Genomic DNA, 26,971 nt, shown 5'->3' with positions numbered 1-26,971 from the left:
TGGAGTACAGTCTAGTCGGTTGGTATATTTTACCTGTGAGTGGGTACGGAGCACTCCGATTAAAAATATAAAAATTTATCTATGAGCAGCTAGGCTAGGTAGGCAATGTAGATATTATAGGGATATATGTCTGGAATTCTGGATGTGTATTTGAAGCAATCGACTTCGTGATTAGATTATTAACTATTAATCGACTCCGACTCCGATCATTCGGCGATAACTGCGATAAGCAATAGACCTTGTCACAACCTGCCCCTCCTTTCACACGCATAGAGCAAACGCTTTACTTTACTGGCAGGAAAGCGTGCAAAAGATAAATATAATAGGTAGGTATATATAGGTACTACAGGTACTAAAGCACATACATTCACTTATACGAATTATACGCCTGTTTTTTTTCAGAAATGTGAATGTAACATATACTCGTATCGTATATGTCACTTCACTTACTGTCATATCATGTATCAGTATGGATGAAACGAAGGCCAAAGGACATTAACTGCTACTACTACTCTGTACATCTGACTCTTACTCGTATGTGTATTCAGAGAAAACTGATAGTTTCGGAGAAATTTAAATGTGGTTAATATGTGGTAGAAATGTTATAGGGTTGCACTAGACGGACTGCTACGCATCTGGAGTGAATGAATTCCAGAATTATACAGGCTGTACACATTCGTTGAGAGACCCCGAGACAGGCCGAGAACGTGTGTACATGGTGCTCCCTTCTCGTCTCGCTCTTCCTTGTCTCGTGTCACGCTTCTCCATTTGGATCGGAGCGGTGCCGAGACCGAGACTCTCGACGACTGTGTACAGCCGACATTAGGTCTCTGCTATAGAATATGTTTTTTACAGATCTAAGATTATCTTACGGTTATCACAAAAAATTTTAATGATCAAAATGTATGTAAGACAGCTGAACTCAAAAATTAGGTACCTAGAGTGCGTAGCCAACATGCCAAACGCTTACGGTGCGCGCAACTGTCGCCCTAATATAGAAGAGAAATAGAGAGACAAAGCGTTTCGTTGTCGTAGCGCAAGCGATTGTCGCTTTGGCTAGGTGTCCAGGTATTGTCTACCCACGGATACTAAGGGTGGGTTTCATAAGACTCAAATATTGTCTCGTATAAATAGGCCAGGCCGCGTAGCCAAGATGCCGATCGCTTACGCTCCGTAGCGATCGAAACGCAACTGTCACTGTCGCACTAATATGGAAGAGTGATAGAGAGATATAATGCTTTTCGTTGTCGAAGCGATAGCGATTGTAACCTTGGCTAGGCCGGCAGTCCTTCGAAAGCCGGTGTTGCTCGAAGGGCCAGTCAAATTAGATCCAAAAAAACATTTTGAGGAATTATTTCCCAGCAAGCTAGAAATCATTTTAATACCTCCATTTGGTCCTAAATGCGTATGATCCGAGTTTGCTCCATCGCACGATGTGCGGATACTTTTTGAGTTTTGAGGAAACGGGAAATTCCGGGAGCTGGAGCCGATACTGCGGTGCAGTACGTGTTAAAAGGAAATTTATACTCGCATATGACGACTTACCCCGTTAGTCCGACCTCGTCCGCTAAAATATAAAGCGATATGTTCTTATTATGCGGCGGAGCGATATATTATTAACTTTTGCAGGATTCTTCTTCATATAGACGGAAATCAGTATACGATGCGGAAATTTATTTTCAAGAGTGATGTCAATTGTCAGTGTGTTTATATGTTATGTCAGCGTCACGTCACCTACCCGTAGAGTTTTTACTAGTACTACTAGAGTGTTGCGCTTGGTTGCGCTCAAGTTGCGCTGCACGGAGAAAACATATCTACAGCCATCTACAGCATAGCCGTATAGGGTCATCTAGTTCAGCCAAAGTTCAGCTATCAAACTCTTCAGAGTTTACACAAATACACAAGTAGAATCAATTAATCATTGCTCAAAATTAACCTTTCACACTATGTGACGTTCATAGATGAATACGGATATTTGACTCAAAATGATGAAGTTCCTTATGTACTTACCTACATGCTTCCGCTCTACCTACATTTTATAGGCCGACTGTACATAATGTAGTTAACTTATCTTATTATTATATTATAAAGACATTCAACGAATACTAGTGTGCCTATTCAATTCTTATATTATGAATTATTTTCATATCAATGCATGGGTCATTCAGAGACATAAATGAATCTATCTTTTATGTATAGCTGAGTAAACCAGTAATACCGGAATCAAAGCCGCTTACTACATTTTCGGTCAAAGGGATACCGGCGGCAAAGTGAATTTTAATTAAACCCTGTCTGTCAGGGGAGAATCGTGTCTATAATTTTTCACCTAGCAGCTCGAACAAGGGTACTTTGCTTCTTAAACCATTGAGCAAAATGCTATTTTGCTCATTGTTCTAAATTAGATATAGATAGAATTAGAAACAAGATTCTAAATTAGATTCTCTATTATAGAATGTTTCGCTTGCACGGGACTCAAAATAAGCACTCGAAGAAATATCAAACTATTATTATTTCTGCTAATTTCAAACAATTGTTTTCGCTCACTAATGGGAAAAATAGAGCCATTTATCCGATTTAATAAACTTATTCCATTATAATACAAAAAAAATAGATGGTGTCTAACTAGGATTATTAATCCTTTAATTGCTTTACGCCTTTTTTACGCTCGCTTCGCATAGATTATATACAAGGTGGCTAAAAAATAAGTGCATTCCTTGGGATTATACTCAAACTTTTAAAGGGGCCATCCCCGAATTCGCGAAAATAATTTGCTACTCCTTTTTCTATGGGTGGGTAAATTTTTTTTCGCGATTGCGGGGTTGATTCCATAGTAAAAGTTGTTGCTCAGTATAATCCCAAAACCTACCTTGCAACAGGAATGCAGTTATTTTTTAGCCAACGTGTAAGTATATGAGGAACACTAAAATATTAATCAGATTTCCCTTAAGATTGGTATTGTCACTCTCAGAACTTATTTTCTAGAAGATATCGTTTTGCCCGCCCGATAAGACAGACTTCATTTACCTAAAGCCGAAAATAATTCTTGATATCCCAGTTCAAATAAAAAAAAAAGAAAAGAAACGATAAAACCGGGAAGGGATAAATGATATGCTGAGCTGCCGGTATTGCAGGTTCCGGGACAGAATTGTTAAAGTACGATTAAGACCAAGATTATCCTGCAGCGATTTTTATAGCACAGACGTGCAAGTGTAATTGAAACGTCATAATTTCATAGAAGTTGGGCGTTTAAAATAACACTTGCACGTCTGTGCTATAAAAATCGCTGTGGAGTTATCTTGGTCTGACTCTACTCGACTTCAGCCCGAGATTGATAAGACGTGGAGTCAAAGCCAAAAAATAATAATTATCGTAACGTAATAAATACGTACCTATATAAAATTAACTGAATACAGTCTCCATGGGTTGTGTTACCAAAACTGACAAGGTCAGGTGGGGTAAAGGAATCATACTTTATTTTTCTCAGGGTAAGAGAAACCGTATGAGAAAAGAAGTAGATATTTTCAAGTTAATTTTATTTATGAATTAGCTATATTTTTAGTATTATCGTTTAATTTAGTTTTTAATATCGTAAAGTATCTCCGTTTATTTTCCCTACAAGTGTCAATCCTTCTCCAGAGTTCCTCTTATCCCACCTGGCCTCATAGGTACAATATTTAGCCAATATCACTTACTGTCATATCATGCGACAAGAACAGAGTCGACCGAAATGATCATTTTTATTTTTTTACCGCAGAGATCCAAATAGCCTTAGGGATGACTCATGATAGACCGAGCCGGGGCCGGGCCGGCCGGACTAGCTTGAGTTATCGTTTAAACTTAACTAATACAAGTCGTACTAATTAAAAGAACTACTACACTACAGTAAAATATTATTCTGCTTATTATCGTAGCAGTATTAATACTCGTACCTACATATACTCCTAAATAATAATATGTACATATGTATGTATGTGTAATAACGTAGCTTGTGGCGCAACCGACACATACCATTGGTGTCACTGACTACAAACTTTAATAACAAAACGACTAGTTAAATTATGTGAATTTATGATTATCATTGTTCGTATCAATGTCCCTCAATGGTAACTAATGCCAATCTAGGTCGAGAGCCGCCTACTACGTGCCAAACACAGACTAAAGCACGTCTTACACTCAACGCACACATCTGTAAACACGTCCGAAAACTAGGTCGAAAACTCGCGCATGCGTCGACGAATCCGCGTGATTTGCATGTTTTTGTCATACAGTCATAGAATGGTCTCTTTGCCATAGTGCGTTTATTTACTAAATTTGCTTAGGTATAACTGCGTTTGGGTTACAAATAGGTACCTACCTACTACAAACTTTGAACCATAGTGTGATTAATTATAAAATAGGAACTCCCCTAATTTGATAATGAAATAATGTATTCAAAAACTTTGTGACAATTTTCAATAAATATATAAAATACACTACATAGGTATTTACAGTGGAACCTGGATAATTGCAATCTCAAGGGACCGGCCATTTTTTGTCAATTAACCAGGTTTTTCATTTAAGCAGGTCGTGTCAATTAACGAGGTTCAGAAAATCGTTGTGTCAATTATAGAGGTTTTCATTAATAGAGGTTGCGTTCTGACAAATTTCTTTTATAGAGGTGCAAATAACCATTGACAGTAGATTTACACGCTTACGTTCTGTGTTTCCAGTCTATATAGCTTCTGTCAATACTTGCACTTTTACACTACATTAATTACTACTTTATTTTATTATTAATCATTTGAGTTAAAAAAAAACCACTGAATTGTAGAAGAAATTTTTATTAGAATGTAAAAAGCATACTTTGTTTTTTATTTTAACATAACTATTTCACCTACTACAGGCTGTGCCCAATAAATAAATTGAATTCTGGATGAAGATATAAATAATATGATCATTGCTATTAAAATATTGTTTTTGCTGTCTACAACTACATTATTTCAATTACAGAGGTAATATTTAAGACTCGTTTCAATAATAGAGGTAAAAACAGAGCAAAAATAACGGATTTTTTTAACACAGTGTCAATTATAGAGGTCTTAGTTGCGATGTGGTCAATTACAGAGGCAAAATTGCGAAAAGCACTAAAATCTAAATTGCAATTATAGAGGTTCCAAAATTGCAATTATAGAGGCCTTTTGGTCTCAAGGGACCGGGACCGGACATTTGGTTGCAATTATTGAGGTTTTCCATTTATCCAGGTGCCAATTAACCAGGTTTCACTGTATTTACTTTATTATGTACCTAATAACCGTAATTATAAATTCCACTATCAATATATTAAAATTTTAAATAAAAATGATGCCCGCATTGCCCTTTTATCTAACAGGGAGCCGATTTTTGAAATTCGACTGCTCGATTTCGTTTATTTCGTTCAATAATATCTCCACTACTAGGCATTTAAATTCTACTAATAAAATTGAAAACGAGTGGTCAATACCACGAGATTCCCAATTTCTATTGCTCGTATTTCAAAAATTAGCATTTCGCCGTTTTCCACCGATTTTCGAGTGACGAAATCGAACGATCGAAATTAAAAAATCGGCCCCCAGGGCGGTATCCACCAATGCCGGTCCGCTGGCGGTAAGCGAAATCTTCGCCAGCCGTTTGGTCACCAGAAGATCCTTGAAAACCTCCTTAATCTCCTCGACGCGCGCTAGGTCCCCACATTCCTCCTAAATGGTCCAAATATGTAGTTACTACTACTACTGTAGGGTGACATACCTACTTGCGACGTTTGAAGCTTTCAGCCGAGGCGACCGCACCGGCGCCAACGTTGGTGCTTGGAATATACGACGGCGGGGGGTATCTACGCAAGTAGCGTTTCAAGTAGCGTCCCAGACAAGCGGCAACCTGAACTCCAAGGTACTAGCGTTATTCCGCCAGGTCCCTTTGCCATCGGCCCTGGCAAGATCGTTGGGCGCGAGGACCGCCGGCATCTTTTAACTGCCGTTGCGAACATGGGTTGATAGGCGGACCTGCATTATGGCATGTTAACGACCACACGCTCTTGGCCTTGGCCCAGGATCCCAAGGGAAGGAGCTACAATTTCCTGATAAGGTTTTGTGCACCGTGCGCCGAAACTAAGAAAGCAGGTAGCGCCACGCTTGAAATATGGCGGATGCCCAGGCCAAAATAATACTCGTATTAATGAAAATAATTAGCCTAATAAACCGTCGGAAATTGGAACTTTATATTTGTGCTAATAATTTAAATACATCATTACATCATTAAATAGTGCAGTGAGTTCGGTCCTTCAGCTCGCTGAGCACTGAGCGGACGGCGCATCATCATAATATAGTTAGCAAACCTAGCTTATGAGCACCTACTATAAGAAAACTTGATTGATTGCAATCAACTAATGCTATTCATTTATAATTTTCTAATCTTTTGTCTTCGTATTTTAAGTAGGGGTATATGTAATATTATGATGCCCAAAATGGCCGATTTAGTTTCAGGATTCCGACGTGTCGGAAGCCGGTGTTGCTCGAAGTTTCAGGATGTTCGAGAAATGTCTAATTATTCTAATTTAATTTTAAAGATAGTTTATTTCTCCCGAAGTTCACCATTTAATAGTTATTCCTATATGTAGAGATTCCCTATTAAATACTTGGCTTAAATTGAATATACAGATGTAGGTATTCATATGAATAACTACTTTATTTATACAATACTAGAAAGAAAACACGTGTGGCTATTTTAATATTGAAAGGACCAGCTTCCAAATTGTAGGGCCCTGATCTAGAAATTAACAAAGGAACTCACACAACGAACACACCGAAAACGACTCGTTGCATAAAAATGTGTGTACGTGTGCGTTCCTTCTGGTTTGCGTCGTAGCAATAGCGACGTCCTACGCGGGTCTCCGGTTCGCAGAGGCTGCAGGGTAACACTAGAAGAACTCTGCAATGTTCGGCGGGTCGTAGTATTGTGGTTCAGCGTTGGTACGCTTAGGCAACATTGTCAAAAGTACCTATGCGTGTGTGCCGTGATGACGACCTAATTGGAATGCTTCTGTAGTGGTGACCGCGGGGCTCGTTTTGGGTGTCTGGCAAAACGAGATACGGCGATGGAAAGTTAACCTATAGGTAGGCAAATTCTATCGAGACGTTATTTAACTATAAGTAGGATCTATAGCAGGTTTTGCAATCTTACTCATTGTCTGTTACCACACGTCACTACCATTAAAGATACTTTCATTGTCATAAAATGACCTTCTTCCTCTCGTTATCCCGGCATTTTGCCACGGCTCATGGGAGCCAGGGATTCGCTTGATAACTAATTCCATGATTTGACGTAGGCACTAGTTTTTACGACTACCATCTGACCTTCCAACCCAGAGGGGAAACTAGGCCTTACCGGGATAAGTCCGGTTTCCTCACGATGTTTTCCTTCAACGAAAAGCAACTGGTAGTGATGTTTCGTACATAAGTTCCGAAAAACTCATTGGTACGAGCCGGAGTTTGAACCCGCGACCTCCGGCTTGAAAGTCGCACGCTCTTACCGCTATTAGGCCATCAGCGCTGCTTAATATAAATTGTAGTTTTAGGAAGCATGTAGGTATAGGTCGGACCCTCCGGGCCTTCAGCTCTACGCGGGGCTCGGCCTTCAGTCATCGAATTCAGTCACTTGTATACTATTGTTCTTTGCCTGAGCACTATAACCTCACAAAAGCTCGACCGTCAGTCTCAGCCGTGGGTGCTTACCCACTGCGTGCTTACGCCTCCTTAAAAACGTTTCGGGCGTTTGGCTCTACGCGGATCTCGGTCCTCGGGCTTAGCAATAGCTCTCTACGCCACGTTTCACGTACTTAAACCATTGCGGCTGGGTCCTTAAAATAGCCTTTTTTTTTTAAATCAGACTCACGCTTGACCGTAGATTTCTAATAGATTTTCCTGTCATATTTAGGTAAAAACTATTTTGTGTATTTTTTCAAAATTATCGGCTTAGTAGTTTCGGAGATAAAGGGAGTAAGTATACGGTTTCCTTTTTTTTCCTATTAAGCTACAGAACCCTAGAATATGTCCTATAGGTAACAAAAACCGGGCAAGTGCGAGTCGGACTCGCGCACGAAGGGTTCCGTACCATAATGCAAAAAAACCAAAACAAAGCAAAAAAAAACGGTCACCCATCCAAGTACTGACCACTCCCGACGTTTTTTTTTTTTTATTATGAATGGGCTTACTCATGGCCACGTTGCTTAACTTTGATCAAAAATCACGTATGTTGTATGGGAGCCCCATTTAAATCTTTATTTTATTCTGTTTTTAGTATTTGTTGTTATAGCGGCAACAGAAATACATCATCTGTGAAAATTTCAACTGTCTAGCTATCACGGTTCGTGAGATACAGCGTGGTGACAGACGGACGGACGGACGGACAGCGAAGTCTTAGTAATAGCTAGGGTCCCGTTTTACCCTAAAAAAGTGCCACTTTGATCCCTCCTAGCAGGGAAGTAAAAGCCCTTTTCCCAATAGGTGATGTGAAAAGAACCATTAAATATCCACTTGTCTAGCCGGGCGTAACTGAAGGTTTCAAAATGTTAATTAAAGCGAAACCATATAACAACGGCTGTTACTTATGATAATTGAAATTAAATTAAAAGGTCGGTTGTCGCTTCACCCGCGTTTCTGCAGGACTGCTACGAGAGCCCGACTGAGGACGTGATCCACTTTCATTGACCCAATTCTTGATATAACGAGCAGCGGCCGTTTGCGCTTCAACTCTTCTGCCGAAATATATTTACCTAAACTCTGAGCTATAACCGCGAAAATCGAAGTTCGCAAATTGCGGGCATTTTTCTCTGTTATTACGCCTTCATTGGAGTAAAAGAGCAAGATACCTGCATTTTGCGAATTTCGGTTTTCGCGCTAGCCCCTCTGACCAATTTTGCACGAACTTGACAGTAAGAATACATATCCCTATACTATAAGCTCCCTCCATAGCTAGTTACTTGACGTAGTAGGTAGGTAGGAACCTATTAAGCTATATTTTAAACTCTTTTTAAATAGGTCAACTAATTCTGCCGGCTGTATTTTAATTTACTTGATGTTTTCCGATAACTTTAACGCAATGCATCACGCTTGCACCAAAGTCAGTACGATGGAGATGCATTGCGAGTTAGTTTTAACCGGTGAACGCATATATTTAGTATGGAAACCGCCTTTAGGAACATTACCGTTCAAATTCTCGGGCCAAATTAGCACACATACAAAATTACGCCTACATTTAAATAAGACGACGCGTTTACAGAGCCTGTAATCAAAGCTGGTAAACAAAATAATAGTCATCTTTTTTACACTAATGGTACATAGCTAAGTGTAGATGAAATGCGTATAATGTCAATAACTACCAATCAGCGACATTAATCCGCTAATAACCTTCTTGCTGTACGTACTGGCCGCTGAGAGTTTGCGGGTCATATTTGATTAGAATATGACTTGGACAGGGACAGGTTTATGCCATACATGGAAGAACCAGTCAAATAATTCACGTATAATAATTTAATGCAGATTAAAAGATAACTAGTTAAAATGTTGTTGTGAAATGACAGACTAACTCAACATAAGTAAATTTGTATATCATTGTTGTATAAATGTATTCCGCTATAATAAGTATTTTGTATATTTTATTATCAATTTGTATGGCAGTGCGAAGTCACATTCAGGTATAGTCTGTCCGTTTTTCTAAGATCAAGTACGCCATTGTAAATGTATGGTAAACTTGATCTTAGAATTCGGACTGGCTATACAGTCTGCAAAATTTACATGGGTACACGAATCGGGTCAATAATATTTGAATGGGCGGAGTCACAATAAATCCCCACTTTCAGTTCCAATGGAAATATTTTATATGTATATAGCCGGTCAAGCAAGTTTGTCAGTAGAAAAAGGAGCAAAATAAAAATTTTGTATGGAACCACACCCGTTCGCGCGCTTACATTTTCTAAATTTGCCGCTCTTTTCTACTGACGGAAATGGCTTGAGAGAGAACCTACATATATGTGACGGTAGAGGGTGGATTCGAATGATCAACATTTTCAGATAATGTGTGTATTTCAGTGGAAGTGTATCTACATATAGGAGACCGGGTATGATTGTCTCACGAGTTATATCTCGTGAATAGAACATATTCTAGATATCTTTCCATGCATCCACTTAATTTCATGTCTCTCTAATTGGACAGCTTTTTTTCCATGGTTCTCTGCGAATAGCATCTTGTGGGAATCTGAATGGAAAGTAATGTAAAATGATAATATCAAATTTGATTATTAATTTGAAATAATTAGGTAGTTTTTTTACAGCTCCTTTTCATGAAATAAAAAAGGAAAATACAAATCTGTAAGAAAGAATTCATTACTACATTTATAATTATATAGAAAATACCTAAACCAAGCACAAGTTAATAAAGTAGTCTACTTCATTTGGCATAACACCATCCCTATTATCCTCGCAATTTAAAAAGTCGTATGTTGTTATGAAAGTCGTATGCAGTTATTACGTTTTAGCTTAGCACGGTAGTATTGAAAACAAATAGTCATGTTTATTCCAAATTTTACTGAAGTTATCTGTTTACTACAAGTGAAAAGTGATTCCACTATCCTCGGTATGAACTAAAATAACTTCTGCACCACTTCACGAGACATGAAGACATTTTTAATTACAAAAAAACGTTGTTTTTATAAATCAATTTAGCCATCCGTCACTGACTGTCATCTCGGACGAACTGAAGTTGCGAATCGAATAGTTTGTAAGCACCGCCTACAATCGAATAGTTTGCGTTGGGTCATAACTGAGCGGACAGAATACTTCCATGTATATCAGTTCGCTGGTTTTAACGCAGTCGCTAGCAAATAAATATGCCAGTGTCAAACTTGTGGTAAGGTTACCTACAGGTATAGGTATGCAACGTGAATATTCCTTGTTGCTCAGACTGTGATATGATACGTAATAACAGTTCAACTACTAATGCGGCGCTTACCTAGCTACTAGACTTGCTACACTCGTGCAAATAGCCAATACCTACATAACAGAAATAAAGCTGAGGCTACTCTGCTGAAGGAAAAGACCACATTGACACTGATCACAAAAAATAGTGTACAGCTCGATTTCGATTTGCCATTGGGCATACAAACGAACCAAACACAAGTGTTGGTTATGCGGTCGGTTAAAAAAAACTACTCATAGGAGCCTACATAAAGCATCTACTTCTACAATAACGCTAAAGAGACACGGATAACATGGAAACTCACTCGTATCTACCCGCCAGCATTTCATTTGTATACGGAGCCAACGAGTGGTCATTTCTTCATACAAACGTACTCGACTGTTTCCTCCGTGGGTTTGGATGCAAGTGCAATGATTTTTTTCAACACATATTAATATTGTCAATATCTGTGTCGGACCGGTTTGCTTTTTTTGATATTTTTGTTTTTTAAGGCGCTAGAGCGGTGAACGCATATATTTAGTATGGAAACCGCCTTTAGGAACATTACCGTTCAAATTCTCGGGCCAAATTAGCACACATACAAAATTACGCCTACATTTAAATAAGACGACGCGTTTACAGAGCCTGTAATCAAAGCTGGTAAACAAAATAATAGTCATCTTTTTTACACTAATGGTACATAGCTAAGTGTAGATGAAATGCGTATAATGTCAATAACTACCAATCAGCGACATTAATCCGCTAATAACCTTCTTGCTGTACGTACTGGCCGCTGAGAGTTTGCGGGTCATATTTGATTAGAATATGACTTGGACAGGGACAGGTTTATGCCATACATGGAAGAACCAGTCAAATAATTCACGTATAATAATTTAATGCAGATTAAAAGATAACTAGTTAAAATGTTGTTGTGAAATGACAGACTAACTCAACATAAGTAAATTTGTATATCATTGTTGTATAAATGTATTCCGCTATAATAAGTATTTTGTATATTTTATTATCAATTTGTATGGCAGTGCGAAGTCACATTCAGGTATAGTCTGTCCGTTTTTCTAAGATCAAGTACGCCATTGTAAATGTATGGTAAACTTGATCTTAGAATTCGGACTGGCTATACAGTCTGCAAAATTTACATGGGTACACGAATCGGGTCAATAATATTTGAATGGGCGGAGTCACAATAAATCCCCACTTTCAGTTCCAATGGAAATATTTTATATGTATATAGCCGGTCAAGCAAGTTTGTCAGTAGAAAAAGGAGCAAAATAAAAATTTTGTATGGAACCACACCCGTTCGCGCGCTTACATTTTCTAAATTTGCCGCTCTTTTCTACTGACGGAAATGGCTTGAGAGAGAACCTACATATATGTGACGGTAGAGGGTGGATTCGAATGATCAACATTTTCAGATAATGTGTGTATTTCAGTGGAAGTGTATCTACATATAGGAGACCGGGTATGATTGTCTCACGAGTTATATCTCGTGAATAGAACATATTCTAGATATCTTTCCATGCATCCACTTAATTTCATGTCTCTCTAATTGGACAGCTTTTTTTCCATGGTTCTCTGCGAATAGCATCTTGTGGGAATCTGAATGGAAAGTAATGTAAAATGATAATATCAAATTTGATTATTAATTTGAAATAATTAGGTAGTTTTTTTACAGCTCCTTTTCATGAAATAAAAAAGGAAAATACAAATCTGTAAGAAATAATTCATTACTACATTTATAATTATATAGAAAATACCTAAACCAAGCACAAGTTAATAAAGTAGTCTACTTCATTTGGCATAACACCATCCCTATTATCCTCGCAATTTAAAAAGTCGTATGTTGTTATGAAAGTCGTATGCAGTTATTACGTTTTAGCTTAGCACGGTAGTATTGAAAACAAATAGTCATGTTTATTCCAAATTTTACTGAAGTTATCTGTTTACTACAAGTGAAAAGTGATTCCACTATCCTCGGTATGAACTAAAATAACTTCTGCACCACTTCACGAGACATGAAGACATTTTTAATTACAAAAAAACGTTGTTTTTATAAATCAATTTAGCCATCCGTCACTGACTGTCATCTCGGACGAACTGAAGTTGCGAATCGAATAGTTTGTAAGCACCGCCTACAATCGAATAGTTTGCGTTGGGTCATAACTGAGCGGACAGAATACTTCCATGTATATCAGTTCGCTGCGCTAGAGCCCTTCAAAAATGGCCAAAATGGCCTCATTGACTATGCCGCAATGAGAGGCGTAGTATTCAAGACTGATATCAATTAGCCAAAAAAGCAAAACGGTCCGACACAGATAATTTCATAATCATTTAGATTTCCAAATTTGGTTACGATTGGTTAAGTTTTGGAGGAGGAAACAGTCGAGTACGAAACCTCGATTTTTGAGATTATACGCAGGATTTTGCGCCTTGTCCTTATCGCACTAGTTTTAGGAGCCGCTTCCGTTAGCGAGACGGGTATATTTACCTAAAATATTTAAAACACAGCTCCCGTTTCGTCTTAAATATGTGGAATATCGTGGAAACCATTTTGTTTGGTTTTCAGACATTTATTGCTGTATTGCAATACCGAATCAATACGACCGCAGACGGTTGCAAACAAATATGTAATATTGGACCACTCAAACAAATGTACGTAATAGTAATGAAGTAAGCTGTTCACAATAGGTACCTATTAACTACTTTTGTAGTCCCAGGGGCTATTAATTAGCACATTGCTAATACTCGAGAATCTCTAGAATGGTGTCGTATGCATAATTATTGACTGCAGCAGTGGCGGATTTGCCCTAAGGCACAGTAGGCCCGGGCCTAGGGCGGCAAGATATTTAGGGGCGGCAAATTATATGACAAAGAATTCGCTGATGGTAACAAGAAATAACTCAAAATGTAGTCAATATTATGGGTGCCTTAAAAGGGGCGGCTACAGGGCCTGGGGCCTAGGGCGGCAAAGACTGTAAATCCGCCGCTGGACTGCAGTTTGACTTGTGATACTTGTAGCGGTGTTTCTAGGCTTCAAGCAACTAAAAAAAAGGTAATAAGGTTCGCCACTGTGGCGCAGGTCACATAAAGTATTAGTTTCTGTGCCTAGGCTTAAGTCAAAGAGTAAAGTAAGTATAATAGGTTACTTGCCCCACCACGCACTTCGCGTATATAGCCTACCTACCTTAGCAACATTACCTGTAGCTGCCGAGTGCAACACTCTTAACAACATCGGCGGACATAATGTATTTGCAATTTTTAAGTTCAGATACCAGGGCTATAACCGCGAAAATCGAAGTTCGCAAATTGCGGGTATTTTTCTCTGTCACTCTAATTACGCTTTCATTGGATTAAAAGAGAAATAAATATCCCCACAATTTGCGAATTTCGGTTTTCGCGGTAGCCGCTCAGCTGTCCGTTAAGTGTGCATTATGGTTAGCTCACGGCTCTACAATAAAATAGCTATAGCTACGTAATCACTTAATGCCTTAAAATTGGTTCGCCACGGTGATTGGTTACAGTATATGGAATGTGTTCAGTAGAATAAATAAAAAAAATAGTTTTCGATTTTATTTTTATTGTTTTTTACCTAAGACAAGTACTGCAGATGCTCTAACAATATCTCCGTTAGCTTTTGTTAATTCTTCGCAACAATCCTGTAAAGAAGCCGCCCCGTCGACGGCGATTTTGACTCGGACGAGTTTGATGGCTTGGTGAACGTTCCACTCGCTCAGCTCCAAGGCTTCCAAGCACTCCTCCGGTGACACCTGAACCACAATACGAACGGAACGTGTAGGTACTTAAATATACATAATCTATGAATAATTACAAACACGGAGCGAAAAACATTGGCAACTTTTTATTTTGTTTATGATGGTGCAAATGAGCAGACGAATTGTCTGAAAGTAAGTGATTACTGTCGCCCATAGACGCACAACACCAGAGGGGTTGTATGTATCGGTCAGCAAACATCTGAATGTGTTAATAATTAAATATGAAAATCGACAACATTTATCTATAGACATCACCAGATTCTTTAATATAATTAATTATGATTTTCATGCATTATACAGGCGGCAACTTAATTCTAAGAAAGTGTACGCACCTGTTGCTTGAGAACTTTATTCATAATTCGGACCTCGTCGGACTCCACCCCGCGCTGTCGGCCGCAGGGTTTTTGGTCGGCGAATTCCAGCAAATCCTCAACAGACACGTGATCTGGAACCAACAATATTTAATCGATACAAAGCTGCTTACGTGATAGTGCCCCGTACCAAAGTATGTAAAGTAGACAAACACGTTACTCGTGGGGGTGAGCTTTCCAGTCTAATGCACGCATTTATAAGTTATTTAAAGCAAGAACAAATAACAAACGTACCCTCCGTCACCTTGGAATATACATTTTCAAAATAATAATGTCTAATAGAAGACAATATAAAACCCTTGTTCAAACGTTCATATTTTCTTAAATCTTGTGTTAATAATGTATTAATTAACAATTAGAAATAAGAGGGTAGAATTTCGTCAAAAAACCTTTTAAAACAACTGTTAATTAGATAAATCTGCCATTGGTTTTGGTCGTTTTGTATAATTTCAATTACAATTTTCACTGGCCATGTCTCCAAATAGATACCAAAATACGATTATTTTGATACTGAATTGATAATGTTAAAACGCCAAGACGGAGATAGTTGTTTAAACGATTCATTTTAAGATTATACTATACCTATTAATTCCCTGTAATTCATTATAAGATCGATTCGCATATTAAAGCGTTCAAAACACAATAACTGTATAGAACGTCGATTAGAAAGTTGAGCACAAGTGAAAGTGAAACGCCGTCGTATTTTAAAATGTGAACGTCGTAGATGACGCAGCTGGGGCCGTCTCAAATTGGGGAAGACGACCGCGCCTTATTATTAAAGCTAGGTGCGCACTATAATTATAAATGCAATAATAAAGATTTACTCTATTAGTACACCTGTGTATGGATTATCGTCGTAAACATACACATGAACGTTTTAATTTTATTGAATGACTAGCGACCAGCACCGGCTTCGGACAAATTATACATCTAAACCTTCTTCAAAAATCACTCTATATATAGGTGAAAACGGCATGAAAATCCGTTCGGTAGTTTTTGAGTTTGTCGCGAACACACATTAACTCTTTAGTCCTTAGCGGCAACATACTTGCCATCATACTTAAAGCGAAAACGCATCTCTACTATAAGAACTACGGTTTGAATTCGAATGACTAGAAAGGAATGTCAAATGGCCAAAGGGACAGACAATTACACAAACAGACAGACGCGGCGGGGGGCTTTGTTTTATATGGTGTAGTGATATTACAGAATTAAGTCTTTCACGGCTCCCGCAATAATGTACTTACATAGCGTGGAATATTCTGTGCGAAAATTCTCACCTTTGACAAGTGATCCCTCTTCGAAGTAGTGTTCCTGGCGCGGCTCGGGGCGCGGCGCGGGGTCCGCCACCGGCGTTAGGTAGCAGTTGAACGGGTTAACGGAGCTCGTCCCGGCGCTCGTGAACGGGTTCGTGTCCACCTTCGGCTCACATCCGTCGAACACATCTCTGCCATTTTCCATCGGGATCTCATTGTCACATCGCTTACTGATATACTCTTTGATCATCGAACTTGGAACCGCGTTTTGGTATATATTCACCGGTTTCTGAGTAACTTTGTCGGTGGTTGCTGTCGTGCTATCGTTGTTCGTGGGCAGTTTTAGCGGGTACTTCCTGATGTGTCGCGGCTTGTCGATGAGCTTGGGCTTAGTTGCTCTAGGCGGCAATGGCAATTCGTTTTGATTATTCTGAAATAAAGAACTTCCTTGTAAATAAGCGCTGGTGGCCTAACGGTGAGAGCGTGCAACTTGCAATCTGGAGGTCGCGGGTTCAAACCCCGGCTCGTACCAATGAGTTTTTCGGAACTTATGTACGAAATATCATTTGATATTTACCAGTCGCTTTTCGGTGAAGGAAAACATCGTGAGGAAACCGGACTAATTCCAATAAGGCCTAGTTTACCTTCTGGGTTGGAAGGTCAGATGGCAGTCGCTTTCGTAAAAACTAGTGCCTACGTCAAATCATGGGATCAGTTGTCAAGCTGACCCCAGGCTCTCATGAGCCGTGGCGAAATGCCGGGATAACGCGAGGAAGAAGGAAAGAACTTCCTTGTAAAAATAATGATATATATAAAATATGTATTATATTATAGCACGCTCTTGCAGGTTGGTTAGTTTCAAACGAAATCAGGCTTATAAGAATAAATTATATAGTGTTTATAGGACTTACATCATCGAGGTTTGTATCAGAGACATCGAAAATATTTGTTGGTGGCCTGTAAAAAAGATGAGACAAAATACTTAAAAATATATTTTTTTTCAAGCTGGAAACACGTGCTAATAAATGCTACCAGTTTACCGATATGTAATTGGATATGCAAGTGTCTTACTTAAAAATATATGTGTAGAATACTCTTACTTGCAGATAAACTGTAAACACAGTTTTGCAGGCATCCGTCTAGTTTTAAACCAAAATAAGAATACATACTTGTTGTAAGGTATCGGTTTCTGCAAGGAGTGGAAGTCTTGGTCGGGCGCGCGCGGCGCCGGCTTGGGGATGGTGGCGGGGCGGCGCGGCGCCTCCGCCGCCAGGTGCGGCAGCAGCGACGCCGGCGTCGGCTGCTCGATCAGGCTCGCGTACGCCAGCTTACTCTCCTCAGATATTGTAGACTGTCCAACATATAACGATCAATCAACTTTTACCTATTAGGTTTTGAAGCATTAAAAAAAAACATGCATGCTTAAATCTTCTCGAAGCAGAAGTGTAGGGTTGGAGCCAGTGTAGCTTTATTGGACGTTCATAAGCGCATTATAATATGCCTACTTGAATAATAAACTGCTTATGCTGAGCGGCATCCTATTTGGTGTACGTTTCTTTACTTATTTAATTTGCTGTACCGAATGTATGTTTTTACGCCAAATTAATATTTTCTATTCCATTCTAGATTATCTTTATCATGTTTGTGGTACCTACTTATAAGGCTTTTTTTTTAATAATAATAAACTTTGCTACTATTGTCGCCTGGCTGACGAGACAAAATAACAAAAAGAAATAGTTTATAACCCTTAGTAGACTAGACATAAAAATTCAAAATCGCTCTCCTTCTTGATTCGACTGGCAAATCATATTACTTTTTGGCAACCGGGTTTTTTAACCTAATTAGACCCCGCTGAATCCGAATTTGCCGGTTGCTCGATCGAAATCTTGACCGGAAGTGAGATATTTGACATTAAAGGTCCCTTTTTTTAGTTTGTCGTAAATAACTCTTAAACCGTGGCGCATAGCAAAAAATGTTCTATAACATAAGTAATCTGCATAAAATTGCCTACAAGAAAGATTCAGTACAATTTTTCGCTAGGATCAATATTCAAAGAGATATTAACGCGGGAAATTTAATTATAATCACTTCTAAGGTCCCTTTTTAGGGTTCCGTAGCCAAATGGCAAAAAACGGAACCCTTATAGATTCGTCATGTCTGTCTGTCTGTCTGTCTGTCTGTCCGTCCGTATGTCACAGCCACTTTGTTCCGAAACTATAAGCACTATACTGTTGAAACTTGGTAAGTAGATGTATTCTGTGAACCGCATTAAGATTTTCATACAAAAATAGAAAAAAAACAATAAATTTTTAGGGTTCCCCATACATAGAACTGAAACTCAAAAAAAAATTTTTCATTAAACCCATACGTGTGGGGTATCTATGGATAGGTCTTCAAAAATGATATTGAAGTTTCTAATATCATTTTCTTCTAAACTGAATAGTTTGCGCGAGAGTCACTTCCAAAGTGGTAAAATGTGTGTGTCCCCCCCCCTGTAACTTCTAAAATAAGAGTATGATAAAACCAAAAAAAATATATGATGTACATTACCATGCAAACTTCCACCGAAAATTGGTTTGAACAAGATTTGGTAAGTAGTTTTTTTTTAATACGTCATAAACCGTAAACCGCAATTTTATTATGTTACTTGCTGTTACGGAACCCTTCATGGGCGAGTCCGACTCGCACTTGGCCGCTTTTTTTAGTTTTTCGTAAATAACTCATAAACGGTGGCCAATATCAAAAATGTTGTTAAACGATAATAATGTACACAAAATTTTGAACAAAACAGATTCAGTACACTTTTCGCAGGGATCAATATTTAAAAAGATAATAAAGAGGGAAAGTTCTAGTATAAGGAATTCTAAGTGTCCTTGTTTTTATTTATTCGTTAATAATTTGAAAAGTATGACTCATAGCATTAAAAATCTTATACATAAATAATATACATAAAATTTCCTACAAGAAATATGTAGAACACTTTTCTCTAAGATCAATATTTAAAAAGACAAAGCAGCGGGTAAGTTATAAATAATCAATTTTAAAGTCCCTGTTTAGTTTTTTGTAAGTAACTCGTAAACGGTGATTCAGCGGGGTCTAATTAGGTTAAAAAACCCGGTTGCCAAAAAGTAATATGATTTGCCAGTCGAAATCGATTTTATGAAAAATAAAACCAGACTATAGACATAATTATAGTACAATAGTAACTAATAAGTACACACTCAGATTAGATACTACAAAACATTACCTGAATATCAGGGACACTATGCGCTTCTTCACTGAAATTGCGCCGTTCGTGCTTGCCTGTAACAACAGAAAATATTGTGATACATCACACATAGATGTGTTTACAAAATCATTGACGCATTATCGATACATGTTAGACAAATCTTTTGAAGAAGATATAAGTAATCATTTAACAAAATCAGCCATCATTTGGTACTACGTATGGAATACCATTATACAAATAACTTCGGTGACCGTAAAAGTTACTCACGGCATGAAATTAAACTACGGAAACAGTTTATATCTTAGCCAGATGAATGAGCTCAAGATACCACGATTCAAGCAGAAGACCCACGTGAAGATCCCTATAGTTGAGCGCAGGCCTGCCAGTCTGTCTTTTGTCAGAATGAAAAACCTCCTCCAGAATTGTCAAAACTTAGTTTTACCTTTTTATTCAGATTTATACGATGGGTTAATGCTATTATGATGAGTTATCGTTCCGACGACTCAAAACCGTTATCCTAGAGATGTAGTGCATAAAGTTTTCCTTTGTTTTTTATCGGAATCCTTCGTATTTGTCATGCTACTTCTACTTCAATCAATCTCAGTACTTTTTGTACCAGGACTGACTGAAATAGCAAGACACGTTCGTACGTTTCCGTGAAAATACGAAGGATAATAATTATGCACTACCCCCCCCCCCCCCTTATTCATAAACGTCTACTAAAGTTGACAAGCCGATAATCGTTTGTCCCTTTCCGACATATTGGTATGATGGAAAGGGACAAACGATTACTTTCGGCTGTAAATCTGTACCATTAACATCCTTCTCCGGTTCGTGCGAGATCGCGTGGTGTCGCGACACGAGAGGGAACTTGAAGTGGAACTTGGACCGGTCGCTCGGCGATTTCGGCACTTTGTTGTCTAAGCCCAAGTCGTTCATTGACCTGCAATAATAAGAAATATTACAGTTACCACGTTAAGCACAAGCAAGCACTTAAAATAAACAGACTAAACAATTTAATCATTCAAAACATAGTTTGATTTCTGAACCATATGACCTATTATTTAATATATAATATGTGTTCGAATGAAGATACGAATAAGACCGTGAGAGTAGAGCAAAATCAAGTCAAATAAAATATGTACTATAGATTAGATTATATACCTATATTTATTTCTTTATGAAAAAGACACAGTATTTTACACAAAAGATAAAACAAAGGCTTTCACTAAAAGATCGTCAACTTAACATTTACATTAAAAACAGAAAAGAAAAAAATAAAAGAATATAAAATTAATAAATAAAACAATGTCACAAATAAGAAAATGTCAATGTTAGCTGGTATACTTATCTAGTGCAAACCTAGGTATTGCCGAATGTCAAGAACAAGACAAAAAATCAAATAAACAAAAATATTTACAAAAAATAATAACTTTATCAGATATTATAATTAAAAAATATATATACTTATAAAAATACATATTACATGTCAACGATCTTAATCTATATACTAATATACTTTAACCAAACTACCAATTGAACCGTCTTAACAAAATGCTCACAAATTATATGAAATAAAATAATAACAGTATGTATCAAAAAAATGTTTCCAATTCATATGGTGCTACTGTCTCGCACTATTGCGGGAATAAGCACTTTCCGTGTCTATGTCAATAATTTAAAAGGCCATCTGTATTCGAGTACAGAAGACAGTATCCCTTCGGTCATGTTTTAAATGGTTACTATTGTGAACTCCGAACCGAGCACTAAATAGGTACTATACAAAATATAGAACAGAGTTATTTAATCCGCCTCAATGTAGGTGGAACAAAACGACTTCAGAAACATAAATGATACCGGTAATGCTCTGGTTTCCTAGGATAGCGGTGCCGTTATATAGCGGCTGTCTCCATACAAATACTACGACATCCATATTTAGCCGTATTATTTAGTATGGAGACGACCGCTATATGACGGCACCGCTGTCCTATGAAACCAGAGTATAAGTCTTACTTGGTGGTAATCTCGTTGGCCATGGCCACAGCAGTCTCCAGGGTCTTCTCGTCATGCGCCGACATGGGCTTCATTGTTCCAGTCTGATAACTCTTCTTTTTGTCCGGTTTAAAGGTATGAGACCTGGAACGCGTGTAAAGCGGTTACAATACTGCTTACGTAATTATACATAATAAGCGAACTAATATTATTTAAGAAGGTACAGTATTTTTCGCGTGCACTGCCTGTTTCTAAGCATTTAAGGTGATTTGGGATCACTAAAAAACTGGTCAGTACGTCAATTTCACACAGTCAACTAAAATCGATTATTTTAGATTTACGAGAAGATAAGAATTTAAGAAAACAACTATTCTCAACTGCATCTGCGAACTTCACTGACCACTTTAAAATAAGAAGTTCAATATAATAAAACTATTACTTTCGCGACGTACATTTCGTTATCTCGAGAATACCTAAGCTGTTGTCATATAGATGCATTCAACGGGAGATGCAGTGGATCAGGTTACGCTTAGCTCATACTTTCTTTATCAACATGTTTCCTGTTTCACACACTCGTTGTACGAGGGTGATATATTATGTTTAACTTGGTTTAACATTCGTATTTGTCAGCGGATAGTTTAAATGTTTGCTTACAGCTATAAACGCTATAAAAAATTTACCTACACTCATGGACAAATTAAGGGGAACGCAAAAAAAGTTTAAATACTAGTTTTGAAATTATTTTACTTACTGTAATCCAGTAATTGTTTAATTACTGGACTTATAGTTATTTTGTGTAACTCTACATTTATCCATGAGTATATATTTGGCGTGTACACCTACTGTCATATTTTTCATCAATGTGATTAAAAATACAAGCGAGCGAATTAAGAATTATTATTTTAAGAAACTTAAAAAAAGGTAGGTATGCAACATAGTAAATACCTTTTCATCACACCAGCTCGTAAAGGCTTACTTTGCACTTCAAAAACTGATAACAAAGTTGCATTTTATTCACATGTGAGGCAAAGTAATCAAATGCAAATTTTGAGTTTGTTTTCTTATGTTAGCTGGCAGAATTGACTTTTACGAGTAAATGATGATTTTCGATGATAAATATTTAATAACATTCACTTGGATTTGATTTTGTTTGATATTTTACATTTAATATTGCTTCGGGTTGGTGTGGTAAAAAAATTTGTGTCTCACTCGGGGCCAAATTTTGTTTAACCCTCGGGCTTTGAAACCCTCGCAACGCTCAAAATTCCATTTTTCGAACCACGAGCGTAGCGAGTCTTTCGCTTGCTAGGGTATCAATTAGCATGAGCGTTTAAACTTTGCCCCCTTGTAAAACAAATAACTATTATACGTTTCATATTGTTAGATCTTACCTTAGGGCGGTGTCGAAGTCAAAATGCCTAGCCAATGAACTCTGGAAATGTATATATGATTAAAATAAATGTCACAATTTTTCCGAAGACAAATTCATTTCATAGTTTTTTTTAATCTAATGATCTCCTTACTAATCACAAACTGTATTACCTTAAAAAATGAGAATTATTAATATACATATACATATAACTAAATAAAAATAATTAATATTTTGTCAATAATTTTCGAAATAATAAGAATAGCGAGCATACTGACCGATGCTCATAATGTACGATAAAATGAACGCATAGCACAACAACTAAATATATCTACCTAAAGCCTAAAGGTAGTGGAAAGTAGGTAGGTGACAGTAAGAGGTGTCGTTTTCAGACAAAAGTTCCTTTTTGCGGGCTGTCTATGAGGCACTACTGCAGTAACTCTATTGACTAACGGACAACTGAAATAGTAGTATTTTTGCCTCAATACGTCACCAAGATGGATAGGTAACTACTAAAATGGTTTATGAATGACATAATGTCCTAATACTCAAACTAAAAACATGGTATAACTACGAGTAATGTCAGTGCAAAATGAACTTGATAATGTATTAACAACAGTGGCTGTTCATTACCACGTTCACGACATTAGGTAATCTAGCCTACAACGTGTTCTTACCGAAAATCCAATTTGCGCTAAGCACCTGAATAAATGAGATTCTGATAATTATAGGTATATTTCCGTATAATATTAATAATCTTATAAAAATATAAAAATGTATATAAATATACGGGTAATACACCGGTAACAATAGTTAATACCTATATTCATTTCAATACCACCACATATATTATTATGTATTAACATTTAACATATGCATACAATGCCAAGATTGTGTGGGACAAGCCAATAATGCGCGATACTTTATCTGTTTTCGCTATATGCAAAAAGTGTGGTGGAGAAAGTTTGCGATTATATTATGTCAACTATCAAATGACCTATGTGGCCCAGGCCGGCACCAATACTATATACAAATAGGGCTGTTTCCTCTACTTAAAATTAATGATTTCACACCGTGCACGAAATAAAGCATCAGATAATTATTAGAATAACATAGAAATCAGTTATTAAGCACAATTTCTATTTCATAACTTGGATTGAAATATAAAAAGTACGCGAGTTGACCGTGACGTCACTATATTAGTTTTCTTATAAATTCCATATTATCAAATCGTTTTGACAGTTCTAAAAAAGAAGCTGATTTGACTAGTAGGAAAGTAGCCTATTGAAATACTGATTATAAGAATCCTCCTTTATGGGAACTTTTCTGTATTGAGACTAGAGAACTCGCGCGGGTACAGCTCGTCTGTAACAAGTAGCATCAAGATGTTTCACTTAGAGGCACACTAAGAAGTAACTGCCCGCTCAGAATTAGACTTTTTAAAAGCTATATATAATAATAATTACTTACACTTTCTTCCGGACGTCCCCTGCTGTCCAAACTTCGAAACATTGACTCCATTTCATCCAACAAACTCTGACTAAAATCGCCATAACTTTTCTGCAACGACAATAGTAAAAATGGCTTAGAAACATAATAGTCTATACCATAATGCTCTATAGAGTGCTTCCTCCTTGAGGAATCTTAAATTGGAAACAGAAAATTAAGAAAAAATTACGTTCCGTTAATGTAAGCCACGCCTGTCTATAGTGTCTAGTAAGTATACGGTGGAAAGCACTTACAGGAATTCCAGGACTTTCTAGCGGAACTAAGTTATCCGTTCTCGTACGCTCAGCCACTGTGCTTTCCTGGAAAAAGTAAAAAAAAAGACTGACAATCTTACACTAAATACTTAGAACAGTTTAGTTATTTCACGCTGCATAAATATATATGTAAATTTTAATAGACCATATTTAAAATACAATTATTAAGACAAAAGCTTCATTTCTATTGCTTAAGGCCTGTGCACACCGGCTGCGTGTGCGTGACGTGCACGTGTGCGTGCGGCGTTGTAGTATAAAGATCCTTATGAGAGAAGGCACACCGCTTGCGTGACGTGTGCGTGTGCGGCTCCAACATTTTAGCGCACGCGCACGTTCACGTCACATACACGCAAGCCGGTGTGCACAGGCCTTTAATGTTTATCCAAGGTATTACCGTGTCAGTGTCGGATATCTCGTGGTACTCGTGCGGATCGTCAGTCTTGGGAGCGGTTCCACTGTCATCAGTCTTGTGTGATCTACCCAGTGTAGCTGATTTTACCTGACAAAACACATAGACACGTCATTGACAAGAGTATTTAAACGGATAAATTAAAATAGTATCATAAAGCTTCAATGTAGGTACGGTGTAAAATAATATGTTGAATGAAAATATCTATTGCGACATGTGTCACTAAAAACGAAGCGTACCGGTCTATTACTACCTACATAAATAACATAATTTAGCGCGTTTTTGTGAAGAAATACAAATAGAAACTAAAGTACATGTACAATACCTTACTAAGAATACTCTTGCTCGTTGTGGGTTCTGATAAATTTTTAAGACCATGTTTTTTGAGATTCTTTGTCATTGACCCAGCGTCTGAAAATAAATTAAGTTATAAATCATAATAGTGAGTGTAATTCGAATCATCCCCACATCTACAGATTCCCAATACTACATTCCTTGCAGCAAATGAGATCCCCTCTGCAATACCACAAAAAAATAAAACTACTCGTTAGGCGGGGTTAATATGGACTGTTTTTTTTCTGTGAGACCTGTAGGTAAGATCAGAAATTATTCCGATGGTAATCTAGACCCTTCACCACTAAGGACCACTTGCACCATTCAATAACCCGGGGTTAATAGGTTAAACCTGGAGTTACCAGTACAATTAGACACTGTGTTAACGGTTTAACCGGTTAACCCCGGGTTAGTGAAATGGTGCAAGTGGCGCTAACGGTATTATTTTCGTGTACCATTCAACTAACAGAGATTATTATTATTAGATCGAAAATACAGAAATATTCCCGGATGTCACCAAAACATTGAACTTACATGGCAAGTCGACTTCATCACAGTTGTTGGGGCCGGCGTCGGCGCTGAGCAGCGGGTAGGGCGCGCAGGCGGCCGTCAGGTGCGACGGCGAGTTCGGGTTGATCAGCGGCACCTGCTCCAGGTCCTCCGACGGCTTGTACGGCGTCACCACCTGCCGCGGCGGCTGCCACACACGACTCATCAGCCCAAACATGCTGCACTTGCGCTCGCGACTGTTCGCCGCGCTACCCACTCCCCGGGGTTATCGTGGGACCCGCCATTGATAGAACGCATGCGGTATCAATGAGACCTCGTTACACGTAATTATGTTTGTAATCAAATAATGAGACTATTGAAATGAGCGGAAGTTTGAATAACGTCTTTCGTTATCAACAAAACTAGGCCTTGTTTACCCAAGTCTTTGAGTGTTATAAATAAATTAAATATTTCTTGGTGTGCATTTATAAGGACTTAAAAAAACCGGGCAAGTGCGAGTCGGACTCGCGCACGAAGGGTTCCGTACCAAAAAGCAAAAAAAAAAAAACCAAAAAAAGCAAAAAAAACGGTCACCCATCCAAGTACTGACCACTCCCGACGTTGCTTAACTTTGGTCAAAAATCACGTTTGTTGTATGGGAGCCCCATTTAAATCTTTATTTTATTCTGTTTTTAGTATTTGTTGTTATAGCGGCAACAGAAATACATCATCTGTGAAAATTTCAACTGTCTAGCTATCACGGTTCGTGAGATACAGCCTGGTGACAGACGGACGGACGGACGGACGGACGGACGGACGGACGGACAGCGAAGTCTTAGTAATAGGGTCCCGTTTTACCCTTTGGGTACGGAACCCTAAAGACGAGAGGCTAGCTGGAGTGGCTAACGGGGTAACGGGCACTGTACGCACGTTTTATTTGTTTTGATTTTGTATCACCTTTTGTTTATCGTTTGTCAAAAAAATATTGCATAAAACTAAGTAGG

The 26,971-nt window shown here is 38.0% G+C and overlaps 2 protein-coding genes across 2 annotated transcripts in view; one reads left to right on the top strand and one right to left on the bottom strand.

Moving 5' to 3' along the window:
• Window positions 1–26,971, top strand: part of LOC134679259 (uncharacterized) — a 452,522-nt gene that overhangs the window by 109,187 nt on the left and 316,364 nt on the right. The gene's annotated exons all lie outside the window — the stretch shown is intronic.
• Window positions 14,544–26,971, bottom strand: part of LOC134679378 (activated Cdc42 kinase-like) — a 45,808-nt gene continuing 33,380 nt past the window's right edge. Inside the window, exons 13-26 of the mRNA XM_063538276.1 lie at window positions 26,013–26,175; window positions 25,471–25,556; window positions 25,131–25,235; window positions 24,716–24,781; window positions 24,444–24,533; window positions 22,996–23,036; window positions 21,626–21,748; window positions 20,425–20,555; window positions 19,631–19,686; window positions 17,553–17,734; window positions 17,295–17,364; window positions 16,408–16,813; window positions 15,089–15,201; window positions 14,544–14,750 (exon numbers count right to left, since the gene is read on the bottom strand). Of these exons, the coding sequence (XP_063394346.1) occupies window positions 14,559–14,750; window positions 15,089–15,201; window positions 16,408–16,813; window positions 17,295–17,364; window positions 17,553–17,734; window positions 19,631–19,686; window positions 20,425–20,555; window positions 21,626–21,748; window positions 22,996–23,036; window positions 24,444–24,533; window positions 24,716–24,781; window positions 25,131–25,235; window positions 25,471–25,556; window positions 26,013–26,175 (1,824 nt within the window). The 3' untranslated portion in view covers window positions 14,544–14,558. The remainder of the gene's footprint in view (window positions 14,751–15,088; window positions 15,202–16,407; window positions 16,814–17,294; window positions 17,365–17,552; window positions 17,735–19,630; window positions 19,687–20,424; window positions 20,556–21,625; window positions 21,749–22,995; window positions 23,037–24,443; window positions 24,534–24,715; window positions 24,782–25,130; window positions 25,236–25,470; window positions 25,557–26,012; window positions 26,176–26,971) is intronic.

Source organism: Cydia fagiglandana, chromosome Z, assembly GCF_963556715.1.
Source record: "Cydia fagiglandana chromosome Z, ilCydFagi1.1, whole genome shotgun sequence".
NCBI classification, from domain to species: domain Eukaryota; kingdom Metazoa; phylum Arthropoda; class Insecta; order Lepidoptera; family Tortricidae; genus Cydia; species Cydia fagiglandana.
The sequence above is the reverse complement of the archived record's forward strand: the minus strand, read 5'-3'. Positions and strand labels throughout refer to the sequence as shown.